The 14,314-nt window shown below is 37.5% G+C and overlaps 1 protein-coding gene across 13 annotated transcripts in view; it reads right to left on the reverse strand.

Moving 5' to 3' along the window:
- Window positions 1-344: 344 nt before the first annotated feature.
- Window positions 345-14,314, reverse strand: part of LOC113680755 (tyrosine-protein kinase receptor Tie-1-like) — a 22,521-nt gene continuing 8,551 nt past the window's right edge. For 2 of the 13 annotated variants that reach the window (XR_016184493.1, XR_016184494.1), the window contains 10 exons: window positions 13,484-14,314; window positions 12,195-12,290; window positions 11,866-12,026; window positions 11,588-11,724; window positions 11,126-11,222; window positions 9,747-10,058; window positions 9,046-9,360; window positions 8,548-8,837; window positions 7,871-8,005; window positions 7,110-7,123 (listed from right to left, as the gene is read on the reverse strand). The exon at window positions 13,484-14,314 is cut by the window's right edge and continues 970 nt beyond it. Coding sequence is in view for 2 of the 13 variants with exons in the window: in XM_089198650.1 (XP_089054776.1) it covers window positions 2,788-2,829; window positions 3,146-3,245; window positions 3,566-3,665; window positions 4,069-4,109; window positions 4,684-4,754; window positions 5,487-5,672; window positions 5,845-5,868 (564 nt within the window). In the remaining 11 variants the exon portion in view is untranslated. Of the gene's footprint in view, window positions 786-1,103; window positions 2,830-3,145; window positions 3,246-3,565; window positions 3,666-4,068; window positions 4,138-4,683; window positions 4,755-4,827; window positions 4,852-5,486; window positions 5,673-5,844; window positions 6,027-6,325; window positions 6,434-6,780; window positions 7,124-7,870; window positions 8,006-8,547; window positions 8,838-9,045; window positions 9,361-9,746; window positions 10,059-11,125; window positions 11,223-11,587; window positions 11,725-11,865; window positions 12,027-12,194; window positions 12,291-13,483 lie in introns of those variants that run through there. The other 11 variants (XR_016184488.1, XR_016184491.1, XR_016184490.1 and 8 more) reach the window with 11 other exon arrangements.

The raw sequence follows: 14,314 nt of genomic DNA on the forward strand, positions 1-14,314 counted from the left end.
ATACGAAATTTTGGCTCGTGGGCGGAATTTAGACAAGCCAATCTTTAAAAGTTCAAATGCTTTCCGGAAGAGGGATACTGAAGCTTTGAATTCATCGGTGGTTTTCTTTCGATTAAGCGGGTGCAGTTTACCCACGTCTATTCCACGGCATCCACAAGCCAGCGAGATTCAAAGCTCTCGTGTGAAATCGAGGCCTTTTGCGTGAGTCAGTATGAGACAGCGTCGAATTGATTAAAAAAAGCCGAAACGGTCCCGCATCTGATAGATACCCTAGGCCTCAGGTTATCGAAAAAACCCGTTGGATTAATAAACGACATGAATAGTAAGTGTTCTCCAACGTCGTAGGCAGCAATCTTGCTTATATTTATTATAATTATAATTATTGTTATTATTAATATTAATATTAATATTAATATTAATATTAATATTAATATTAATATTAATATTATTATTAATATTAATATTATTATTATTATTATTATTAATAATAATAATATTATTATTACTATTGTTATTATTTGAATACTTCGCGGTGTTCAGGCTTGTTCTGGTGTTCCGATGTTTTAGTGTTTCTGTGTTCCAGCGTGTTCCATCGTATTCCGGCGTGTTTCAGCGTGTTCCGGTGTTCCTGATGTTTACAGTTTCATTATTCGTTACGAGTCAATTTTCGGGACAGTCGAAGCAGTGTTCAGGGTTGCATGATGAACCGTAGAGTCTTCAACCAAAACTATTTTTGGTCCTGCGCATCAAAATTGTTTTCATTTGTATGGAAATTTTGGCAAGCACTGTGGTGAAAAAGAATCCTTGTAAATGCCTTCGAAAAGAAATCTCATCGACCTACAAAGTAATCTAGTGCGGAGTCTCGATAAAGTGCTTTGATAACCGAATAAAGGGGGTAAGTTTCTAAAAAAACCGTGGTGCTGCGTCGGTGGGAGAGTATAGCAAGTAATTTAGTGTTAATCGCTCTGACGAAGGGCTAACGCTCGAAACGTCAGGTTTTTACTCTTTACGGTGGCCAATTTACGTTTTCAACTCAGTTGTTAACACTAAATTACCTACTTTGATAAACGGCATGTACTAAACCAAGAACACCGTGCACCCCCTTGATTATTGTTTTTTATTTTATTTTATTTTTTTGCTTTTTTTTTAAGTATATCGCGCTATTCTGGCATATTCCGGAGTTCCAGTGTTCCAATCTTACTGGTTTTAGAACGCGCCACGAGAAACAGATAAGTCGATAGTGGTTATTGTAAAATGCATCCGCAACATGGCTGTCCACACTTTAGTGCAGCCCAACATAAAACACGGTTTTAATGATGAGATCTATTTTCGTTTTCAAATTACCTTTCAGGCAAGCAATGAAACAGGGCAACAAAAACTAAATAAACAGAAAAGAATATCTACAAATCAAGCAACCTGTGCGCTTGACAGTGAAAGAAAACTAGCTAACTTCTGGCAAAGTAATTAGGCAAAGTTCAATACCCTGATATTTTCTTATCAAAATTATCTCTATTCCGTCGAAAACGTGGAGAGACAACTGGGCCGGTTATCTAAAGAAGTTCTAAACCAAACCAGGTTTTTACACAAGCAGTAAGTCTTAGATATTATCTACAGGACGACTGATTTAATTAAGTGGGTGTCCTTCCACTGTTAGCTTTCGGCCTTCTTGACTCTGTTCACAAAAATAACTGTGCACATAAAAGGTTCAGCTAAGTTGAAAATAGTTTCGAACGTGGTTTTGTTTAAAAAAAGGCTTAACTTTGTCCAAATAACCTGCCCTCTGAGTCCAAAGCTCTTAGTGGGCCTTCGAAACTTGTTATGAACGCGAATTTTTCACTGGTCAAATTAGCGCACATCTAACAGGATCTCTAGCAATGACAATGTGGGGTCAATATACACACCGTCATTTAAGCAATCAGGGAAAAGGCTCATTAAGTATGTCTGGTTTTTGGGACGATTCCTAAAAAGGTCAAAGAACGAGACGATGTTTCGTATTTCAGATTTATTTACTCGCTGGGTCTGCCAGTCGGTCCTACAAAGAGGTTTTACTTTGAGTTTTTCTCTAAGCCAAACATCCGAAAAATGATTTATATAGAAGGGAGAGAACCTTCCATACAACGATGGAATACAGCATGCCAATTTATTTTTAATGAGAGTACCATCCCGGGTTACCTTTTGACCTTAGATGGCAGTTACCAAATGGCGATGCAATTGACGGCCACTGACAGATTAATCTCGACAGACCATAAACAGCCTGCAAACTGTCCTTAATCAATAACGCTGAAGCCCATGGGATAATTCGTCCACTGGAAAGACTGAGGCCTTAAGCAATGTGAACCGATGAAAAATCTGCGAGGGGTGAGGCACAACAAAAATAAGTTTAGATATCTTCTCAGCTAGCTTTACTCGAGGCCTCAGATTTTTCCGTGCGCAAAGAAAAGCTCATGGCGCAGTGCTTATAGGAATTCAAAATCAACGCAAAGCTAGTCTAGTTACGTAACTCTAAATATTTTAAATCAATTTAGCTTTTTGACTGAAGCAGGATGCACCTTATATTTTATTTTAATTGCAATTTGCACTGGCCCATGAATTGAATTCTAAGTTTTGTTTGTTTTTTTTTAACGTAGCAGTCACACCAGGGTCACTGGTGTGACTGCTAAAGCACTTTCTGAAGCTTGGTTATAAAGGTTTCTACATTACCTATTTGAGATATTGCACTGTATGTACTCGGCATCTTATTATTAATATAATAAGACGAGGCGTTTGCTTTAACATAAAAAAACATCATCAAACTGCGTTGTTATCCTCTGTGATATTTATGTATGTTCTCTGCAAGGAATTAGAGGAATAACGAATAAGCCCTTGACTTTCGAGAAGATTGAATAAGACTGTTAACAATAGTTGAATATGAATTGATGTCAGGAAAGGGCAAAGATGGAACATAATGGATGGATTCTGTATGGATGAATGGATGGTTAAATGAATAGATGAATGGATGAATAGATGGGCGGATAGGGAGGTCGAGCAGATGGACTGAGTGGCTGAAAAAGGGCACATTTGACGAATATAAGCTCAGATATGTATAATCACGAGAGGTGAAACTACGGGAAGAGGCGGATACCTTTTTGATACAATCATTAATTACCTTGACTTCTCGCAAAAAACTCTTCAGTTGACTTGCAATCTTAGAAAATTTTGGTCTCATCAAAGGAGTTTCCTTCCAGCAAGAACTCATCAGTTCATATCTAAAAATTCAATAAAGCATTATTAACCATCCTGTATTATATGCTGAAAGTGTTATTGCTAATAATATTTTTAGCATTTATTTACTCCATGAAGCCTAGAGAGGAGTGTAAAGAGATGTCTTTTTAATGTTACACCCTATAAACAGGATCATCGAAACGTTAATTGTCATTTAGCTTGACATGCAACCAGCTATTTATCTAAAAAAAATGGGCTGGAACTATGGGTAATTATATTTAAATAACGTAAGTAAAGGCTCGATTATTTGAAATCTACTTATCAATTATCACTATAAGCTTAATGTAACTCTTGTGATGCTTACAATTCTTCTGAGCATTGGTCAGGACGAGGCATCCGGTATCCGGTTGTAAGTTGACTTACTAAGGCAAACGGTGATGTGATGTCGGGGTATGGCAAACCACCTAGTTGGCAGAAAGGAGATGATTTACCAATCATAGTTTAAAAAAGGGCTTATAGGCAAAATGAATGAGTATTTCATCAGTAAATGCATGATGGAAAAGGCTTCATATGCTTCAGTCAATAAATGAAGGTTTAAAAGTTGAGACAAATGATATAAGCAAGGGAAAGAAGAATGTAGCAAGGACTCGTTCCCTATCTGAACACCATGCGGCCCTCTGGTCTTGTCCAAGTTTGTCTAGCAGTTTCAAGGTTTAAAGGACAACTGTATCCGCAAGTACCTTCGTATTAAAAACAAGCTAAAGATAAGGATCCTTGCTGACACCGATAGGAAGCTCGTGACGAAAACATGACTAGTGATCATTTGGATATCGCTTTAAGTCGCACGTATAATCAGACTACACTTACCATAAGTGGCGATTTCCCATAAGACAATACCAAATGACCACCTGCAGATATACATCAAGGCCTTAATAACTTCAAGGAATAAGAAAGGATTGTAACTGAGCGTCTAATTCATACTTCCAAAGCTTAAGAGCTCGCTTTAGTATTCCTGTCACGTGGATCGCGCGCAGTCTAGCATTTGTCAGACTTTTTCAATGTATAGATTATTGTTTTTGTTTTCTGTTGTTTTTGCCGTTTTCTATTTTCCATATGGTGTCGTTTTTAAACAACTTATAGGTGCTGTAGATACTTGATTGGAAAGAAAGGGTATTTAGGTCATTTATGTGCCAAGGATGCGTCCTTAAGTGAAAATAAGCACAATCATGGGTATAGATGCATGCAGATGAATAAACAACGCAGAATTGATCTTGAATGAAACACAACTAAGTTGTCAGAGTTCTTCTGGAATAGGTAGGATTCTAACCTAGCTTAAAAAAAAGCAAATAATAAGCTGTTTAATTTCATAATAATGCTCCCACTTTAGCACAGCGGCAGACAGATGACTTTATTGCAAATAATTTGTATCAACCGATACGAGATAAAATTTATTACATTATTACCGAAAAAAATGGAACTCACACGTCACTTGCGGATGTAAAACTTAGATCCCGTAGAGATTCTAACGACGACCATCTCCACGGAAAATTGCCCTGTTTAAAAGAGAGGCTCGTGTAAACGAGTATTTGTGAAACGGCGATGCCTCTCGAAAATAGTTGAAGAATGACTCACGAATCCATCCCAAAGACGCTTTCAGTAAGAGAAATAGCGTTATTTACTTATGTATTTAAATTTATGATCATAATTACTCAGGTTAAATAATAAGATTTTCTCTCAGATTGTTATGATGATAATAATGATTATTATTTTTGTTATTATCATTACTATTGTTGACTTGCTATAAAATCCAGGAAAACAACGTTTGCATTCGCCATCATCGTTACTTTTATTACAATAATCATTATTATCATCGGCAATAATACCATTATTATTATAATTATCATTACTAGTATTTGTATCAGAGTTATTGCCGATATCAGTTTTAGTGTTAGTGGTAATATTTTTATTATCATTTATCATTATCATAATTGTGATCATTATCATTTGTTAACATCAAAGTCGCGACATTGCATGATTGAGTATACACGTCACAGGATACCCAGCTCATTGAAAACTACAAAATAGCTATGGAATGCTTCCCAGTCGCCCTGAGATAAAAAGGGGCTTTAAAGGGGGGGGGGGGGGGAATCTAATAAAGATCTACTGCTAGAAGGAATGGATTTAACATGTCCGTTAATGTTATGGAAGAACATAAGCGTCAATACATTAGAGTTTGTTTGTTTGCGTTCTTCTGGTATTCGATATTGATCGCAAAGCACACTTACGCTTGAGGTTATGGTGTATATACCAGCTTCAGATATGTCCTTGGCCAATCCAAAGTCTCCAACTTTAGCCACCAGATTGGCATCGACTAAAATATTCCGCGCTGCTAGATCGCGATGAACGAACTGTGCGAGAAGACCCGTACAATAATTGTATATTAGACGGCATGAGTGGCTTCTACCAAAATTCTAAATAAGGATGATGAACTCGTGTAGCTTTCTGCTTGGATTTTCTCACAAAGTCATTTTCCTCGAAATGGTTATATAGAAATATAATACCCTCGATATTTCATCGTGCCTGCGTTTATTCATTTCTTTATTTGTTATTTTCACATTTCTATACACAGCGAGTCGGTCTTACCTTTCTCTCTTCTAGATGTCGCATTCCCTCGGCGATCTGAAATGCAATTGTAACCAATTGCCGATCATTCAGCTTACAGCAGACGTTATGATGTTTGTTCTATTCCACTGGCGTATTCTTGGCCCTCAAGAGATTTTCCAGGCTCTCACCACGGATCAATTCAGTGACAACAAGAATATTTCCTGGAGAGAGTACAGCAAACGATTAAAAGTTGATACAGATAGACTTGGTTGGTGAGCAAGTTGGATCTAAAGGACCAAGAATAAAGTATTCGAAATGATTTGTCTAGCATTTTGCCTTAACGGAATGGTTTCTGATCAAGGAAAAACAAATTTTTGACCAGTGTTTAGTGGAGTAGTTTCCTTAAATGATAAGATTACTTCTATTTTGACTGACCTTCAACGGCTGTAGCCTAACCCCGTAAATTACAAACTCTAGATGCCTATCACTAAGGAAGTTGCTTAGTCGAGGACTGACTTACCTCCCTCTATCCGATTGCCAACTAAAGTGATAATATTTGGGTGTTTTCCAGCATGCTTTAATGTCCTTATCTCATTGAGCAGGGCTTTTTCTGCAATAGCATTAGGGCCTACAATTGCACAGAGAAAAGAAAGAGGATTTTTCAAAATACTTAATTTCACGCAGTTAGCTTGTTGTATGTGGCTATGGTAACAGGATAATGATGTGGAAAATGTGGCTTGGTTAAGGCTGCAGAAAGTGTTCAGAAGAGGCAGAAATAAAATCTAAAGAAGGTTATGAAAAGTTAAGCCACTATATATAAGATGTCAAGGGCAGCTGTTTAGATCTTGTTAGGCTAAAACCACGTGGAGTGGCCAGTGAGCTCATAGAAAAAAATATAGAGATATGCCTCTACATTAAGGTACTAACGAGTTGACATTTTATAGGTGGGAGTATCTGTTGATCCATTTTTTGTACCTTTTAGCTTCTTCACCGCTACATCAGTGACATTTCCGTCTTTTCCATATCGACCTTTGTAGACGATCCCAAATTCAGCTTCACCGAGTACTTCGTCCAACACTTCATTTTCCATGTTGTCAAAACCTTCCTCGGTTTCACGAGAGATCTCTCTCCCATCCCCTTGTTCGTCGACACATGAGTCAACGCCTCCACAAGCGATGACATTATCACCACCTGCAGTCTTTTCACCCCAATCTGACCTCCCCTCGCCCCCCTGAATCGAATCAGGCTGCTTGCTTCCGTCTGGGGGCTCTCTGTCGCCTAATCCACCTTCGACTGTACGCAACAGGGGCATTTCCACCTTAGCGCGTACAAGAAGCGTGTTCAGTTTCAATCATCGTCATACTTCGTTTGAGTTTCCTTTATGATGCGGGATTTGAGCGAGTTGAACTGAAACCTCTTGTACTCTGGATCATCAATCTTATTGCTATTTGATTAGCGCTTGTTTGAAAGGGTTTAAATTTCTTTTATCACGATAATCATTTTAAGGCATCTAGGCAGGAAACTATAACTTTCTACTTTGATTGTATTACTTCATTAGCCCCAAAAATTGAGCCGCACAAGCTAAGCCTTACAATAAATTCAAATATTAGTATACTGCTACAGAAGATATTTATTGATCCAAAGTGGAGAAAAGAAGAATTTGGGAGAGTAGAATTAGAGAAAGAAATGGGTTTTTTCGTAGCCTCGACATTGTGTGTGTTTGACCAAACAAAACCATAACCTTTTTATTTAAGAGAAAATGGACACATTTAAAAGTCAAATGACGAAAATCTTCCGTACACAACTTCGCTTATACCGGAGTCCAATGGTTTACTGGAATTTACCGCTCTTTGTTAGGGGGAGATGCGACGAGAGTCAAGAGACGCTTCGCATATTCTAAGAAAACCCTTTCTCCTTCCGAGATAGAGCAGAAAGATCAATTGCACTTTGTGAGAATGTGATAACGACCGCAGATCCATATTCCCGAGGTGCAAAAACGTAACTGACCCTAGTTCCAACAGAGATCATGTGACCACCAGTATTAACGAAGTCGCCTATTATTTACCTGTTCACCACCATTTATAAGCCGATGCTACACAAGCACAGTGATTAAACAAATCAAAACAGCTACCAAAGCACATAATACAGCAATTGTTGTCATCTGAGATGTTGAGGTTTCTTCTCCATTTTTGTGATCGATCTGATGGAACAAAGATAATCATTCTAATAATTAACACACGGATTGAAAACTTTTATAAATGAGTGTCAGCACGAAATAAAATTGCTGTGATACATATATTTTTTTTCCAGAATCACTTTTTAGATGGAAGTTAGAGAAAGTAAAAACTATTCTAAAAGCTCAATTGGGGTCAAAATCTACGACATTCCAATTTGAACTTGGGAAGCTCAACCGAGCAAGGCCTTAGTTAAACGGCATAGTCTATCACAGAATAACATTATCATTCAATAATATGATTATCATGATAATGATAAAAATGATTAAAAATAAAAGCATGAGGAGGAAGAGGATGAAGGAGAATAGAAAATAACATTAAAGAAGTTTAGAAGAGGAAGAATAGATTTTTCAATCCCAGCGTTCGTGATTTTGATCCTTACTTTTCTATTTCCTTCACGAATCAGGGTTATCAGGATGTAGCGTAGTCTCTTTGTTTTTTCCCTAACTAAATTCATATATATATATATATATATATATATATATATATATATATATATATATCTAACCTCTCTTCAATACAGCTACTTCTGACTGACTTCTTCCAATGGTATTATTTGCAATGCAGCGATATTTTCCATAATCTTCCATCTCTACCCCTGTAATCAACAGCTGGCTCGTTCGGTTGTCTTGAATAACTCTTGCTCTGGTGTTAGATTGTACAACATGTGAAGCATCGTCCTTTATCTAATGGATAGTTGGCCTCGGAGACCATTAGCAGTGCAGCTAAAAATGGCATCGAAACCGATGGAGACACTTTGGCTCTTTGGGCCCTTAACAATCTCAGGTAATTGGTCATCTGAAAATGAACATTGAAGCTTTCATCTGAATGAAAGAGCTGTTTTATTGACGGGCGTTCTTTGGGATGTCGGTGCCAGCTTGTTTGGCATTCGAAATAATTGATTCAAAGAATACTTAATGCTAAGGAAATTATTCATAAAAAGAAGTCAGACAAAGTGCAGGAACCCGCTAAAATCAATTCACCACTGCGCATGTACATGTCTCACCTGAACCTTTCTGTGTTAAGAAACCTGGCAATGACAAATTTTTTCCAACGACGCTTTCTGCCTTACATTGATATTTTCCAAAATCTTCCATCTTCACTCCAATAATTAACAGCAACTGGCTTTGAATGCTTTTATCGTCCATGAAATTGTTAATGAATTTTACCCTCAGGTTGGATTGTAAGGCAGATGAATCACTGTTCTCGATCCGTGATATGGTTGATTTAGGGAAACCTATGGCGGTGCAGTTGAAAGTTACATTGGCCCCTATATCAGCACTTTGGTTCCGAGGAACTCCTACTAACTTAGGCGCAGCACCTGAGAAAAAAGCACATCGCAATAAATAACCCCTGTTATCACTGAGATAGTCTGGTTTTGCATTTTTTTGTATTTACAACACAGGAATATCAGTTGCATCTAGACTTTATCTAGACTTTGCTTACCACCCCTATATGGTCATATTCTTGTGTTCGGAGAGAACATTTTAAGGCAAAAAAAGAGAAAAGAGAACTCTACGGAACTTTCCTTCACCGATAAGCTATATCTACTATGTTTTGGACTTGCTTATTTGCCTACCTCAGAGGATTTTTTAGATTTCAATTATTTCCATCGCAACACAACTCAATGCACGGCACCCACCTTTTCATAACAGAACGTAATATGTCTACCGTCCATCAGGGGCATGCTAAGCCTGATTTGCTTACCTTGGAGCCCTAAATTAAATGATTTCCTTGTGCAGTGCTTTGGGTAATCATTGCCTGATTAGCAAGTGTAGTTGCCAAATTTGTCAACTGTCAGGTTTTTTTAAGTACTAATGGGCAGCTGTATTTTTTGACACGCTTTTCTCGCCATATCTTCAAGTCCAGAAAACAACAGTTTCCCCATTGGTGCCTCCATAATCCTGACTTGCAAAGCGGAGCCAAGAGTGAAAGATGAATCAGATTTGGATAAATGGGTCAACTACATCCGGTGGTACGATCCACAGGGTAATGAAGTTGGAGAAAAGTGCCAGCAACCTGGATAGACAAATATAGACAAATTTTGTTTTTCCGTTACAAAGGTGTTGGCTGAATTAACTATGTGGAAAATTTTCAAAAGGAAAGTACAAGGTATTGTTCCTCTTATAGGAAATAGACATACAGCATGCATCTCCTTTTTCATGAATATATATATATAAATATAACTGCACTCAGGACTGTTTCATATTCATTTATGAATTGAGTTATGGAAAAAACAAAGGGACTACGCTTTATCTCGACAAGCCTGTTTCGTGATTAGATCACTCTTCAGGGGATTTAATGTATAAACACCTAAATAGATAGTTAGATAAAATAGATAGATTTCTACATACCTACACACATTCATACATGAATAATTACACGAATACATAAATATTTAAATACATTCAAGAAAAATCTACTCATATTTACATGGCCTTTAACCAGGAAGTTCAAAAGTAATTGAAATTACTTACCTTGTATATTCACAGGCGGCCCAAGCTCACGTCTCGAGAAAAAAGCCAATTCACGCGTTGTGTGACTCCGTGTTAAGTTAGGGAAGGAACCGTTGAAAATTTGAACACGTTATAAGGAATAGTACGGGGAACGAAATATGGTCGATTTACAACGATAAATATTTCGAAATATGAACATTTTACATGTAAAATCAATAAAAATTATTCATGCCCCGTGTATCCGTCGTAGTTTCTGGCGATTTCTGCCGTTTTAAGCTTGCTTTACTATCACTGTTATCCATGTCAAAAGACGAAGACTTCGTGACATGGATAACAGTGATGGTAAAGCAAGCTTAAACGGCAGAAATCGCCAGAAACTACGACGGATACACAGGGCATGAGTAAGTTTTTCACGTGTAAAATATTCATATTTCGAAATATTTGTCGTAAAAAATCGACCATATTTTGTTCCCCATATTATTCCTTATAACGTGTTCAAATTTTCAACGGTTCCTCCCGTAACTTAACACCGGGTCACACAACGCGTGACGCGTTCATGAATTCATCGTTGGCTTTTTCTCGAGACGTGAGCTTGGGCCACCTGTGGTATATTGGGACCGCATTTTTTACCTCTGACGAATGGACGATTCCATAAAGCGCCGGTAAGTTATCCATTACCATGAAACGCTGACAATTTGGTAATTTGATGTTTGAAGTGACCTGTAGGCTGGATTATTTTAAGCTAAAAATAAGTATCATCTAAATTCACACGCTCCAGTAGTTAAGAAGAAGAAGAAAAAAAGAATTATATAGGCTAAAAATTTTGCTTTTTTTTTTTTTTTTTACACAAAACTATAGCCCAAAGGTAATATCGGAACGCCTGCCTCCCCAAAAATCATTTCCTTACGTTATATTTAAAACTGGGTTCGACTTCCGTCAACAATGGCGAGTCTTTCCTCGTGTAACTAAACTCTTTTCTTCTATCAACCTCCTACCTTGGTTTTCTACATTTTGTACTGTATGCATTGCTGTTCTTCCTGTTAGGCTTGCAATTGCATAAATTCAAAACAATTAACTATCAAGGCACTGTACCTGCACAAGAGAGAACGTGTTGACCCTCAAGAAAAGAAACAAACCAAAAGGGAGCTGGAATGAGACATTCTGGCTCCATCGCCTGATATTTTGACTTTAACTGCTGGACTGTCTTGGTGATTGAATTCCTTCAGCTGCTGCAAAAAGAAACATATCAACATTTTGGATGATATTAATAATTAAGATTACTCACTCTTCCTTTGTTTTTATAAAAAATAAGCAAACTATTCCTAACAATCACTCAAATGAACACATAAATCTCTCATAGTTTTACTTACATGTTCTTCAATTTTTTGCTCTAGTAGATCTTCAAGTTGTAACTCTGCTCCTGGCCGATTCCCTGGTGTTTTTTGAATGTTACATCTGGAGTCTAAAATTGCTTAACAGCCCTCCACTAGGTAAGTTCTTGGAAGCTTGTCGAATGTCAGCTTCTTCTTTTCTGTAGGAAAATGGCAATAATTACAACATGTTATCATTTTCAAAATGAAGTAACTGGAATAAGGTATTATCATCATCCTGGTACGGAGTACATGTAGGATTGTGGTAACGATTGGCCAAAACTGCAATATCACTAACCCTCTAAAAAAGAATAAATAGCTTTCCTTACCTTTGCAAATGTCTCCTTCTAATGTTTGTTGAAGGCTTGGTGTATTGGCCTGGATCGATTCATCAACCAGCGGTACGTCTTCTTTTTCAGCGTCATCTGTCAAGTAAGTAAAAAGATGACAGATCTATTTTTGTCTGCAGGGTTGATTATTTTCTTGTTGTTATTCTTAATAAAGAAACCACAACTTTTAGTTTGCAAGACATGTTTCGACATTCTTATGTCATCTTCAGTTGTAAATGCGATTTTAACGGTTGTACATTTGAATTTATATGAAATTACGTTACAAATTACGTATTGTTTACAATTTTTCCGTAGCAAGAAAATAAGTTTTTGTACATTGTATACACAAAGTGTATACACACACACTTATTTTCTTGCTACGGAAAAATTGTTTCCCTTCCAGCGTCATAGACAGGATTATCTCCAGGCATCTGGCCAAGAGCTATAATCCTTCTCCCACGCATAACGCCACATTAAACTCCGGAAAACCTTCTTCGCATTATTTTAAACTTCCTTATGTTGGGCGGTTTTCTGACATCGCTCAAACCAAGTTAAGGCAACTACTGAAACGTTATTGTAGACCTGATTTAGATATTAAGTTAGTCTTCAATACGTTTAAGCTCAGAAACTTGTTCAGTGTAAAAGATTCAGTACCACTAGGTCTACGTTCGCGTGTCGTTTATAAATTTTCGTGTGCTGGCTGTAATGCCAGTTATATTGGTGAGACCACTCGCCACATCTGTACACGGGTTCGTGAACACCTCTTGTCTGAAAAAACTTCACACATTTACAGGCACCTACAATCATCAAAGGCCTGTCTCGACTCTTGTGGTACAGAATGTTTCACCATTTTAGATTCTGCCGCTTCGAAATACGAAATTAAGATCAAAGAGGCATTGCATATTAAGTGGGACAAACCCATCCTTAATCAGCAATTGAAGCATCTAGAGCTGTCTCTTTCCTTTTGATTCTGTTATCATCATAATTTTTCTTATGATTATCATTATTTTTCTTTTCTCCTTCTTTCCCCATCTAGCACGTGCTTTGTCACGTTTTTTCGTATTTAATATTCAAATCGTACGTAAACAATACGTAATTTGTAACGTAATTTCATATAAATTCAAATGTACAACCGTTAAAATCGCATTTACAACTGAAGATGACATAAGAATGTCGAAACATGTCTTGCAAACTAAAAGTTGTGGTTTCTTTATTAAGAATTATTGCCACTCTGCTGTCTTTACGTCCTTTCTTGTTGTTCTAATGATAAATAAATAATTTTTTTTTACCTTTTCGGGGTTTCCAAGTTTATTTGGTGGCAGAATCCTCTCTTGTCCCGAAGCAACAATGACTCAAACATTAATCGGTATGTTTCTCCGAACCAAAGGGCGTCTTGAGATTTTATTGCTTTCCGAGAAAAGCAAAATAAGCTCTAAAAATTTAAACGGATTTAAACATTACGTTGAATTTAACCAACAGGTCCACTTGTAATTTCCTAAGCAACCAAATTGTTTACGTTGGTAACAAGAGGGAATTAAAAACCGAATTACCATACCTCGGTTGGATGTCTGTTCTACTGTTTCTTTCCAACTTCTGTAAACTGTTTATCATTGTGGGCAAGTCTCTGACCTTCTGAATCGTATAACTCGGCGGTCTTTTCTTCAACTGCGGTCCGAAGGTCGTTCTTCTCTTTCGTCACCCTTGCCGATACATCACTTGGTGGTAGCGCGATCTCCTCGGGGTTTATTGTATTTGTAACCCACGTCTCGGCTCATACTTTTTGCCTCTGTTTACCGCTTGTAATTGAGTCCATCTTGCGTTTAAATTTCCCTATATTTTCACCGACTGTGCGACCAATGCGATCGCTGGAGGATTCATTTAGCTTTTAGCTAAGAGGCGGGATGCTCGCTTGGAGTGAATCAAATACTCTACGAAGCAGCTTGTAAAACACTTTCCGTTTCCAGGCTACTTCCCCGCTCATTTGAATTATTTACACTGGATTTCTTTCCGCAAGAAAAGGTGGAACCGTTCTTGTATAAGATAAGGGTGGATCGAGGGTTCTGTGAGCTCTCAACAGAGCTCCCGGTCACGATCATTTTTTCTTTGATTATTCATCATCG

This window comes from Pocillopora damicornis, chromosome 2 (assembly GCF_964200805.1).
Source record: "Pocillopora damicornis chromosome 2, jaPocDami1.2, whole genome shotgun sequence".
Taxonomy (NCBI): domain Eukaryota; kingdom Metazoa; phylum Cnidaria; class Anthozoa; order Scleractinia; family Pocilloporidae; genus Pocillopora; species Pocillopora damicornis.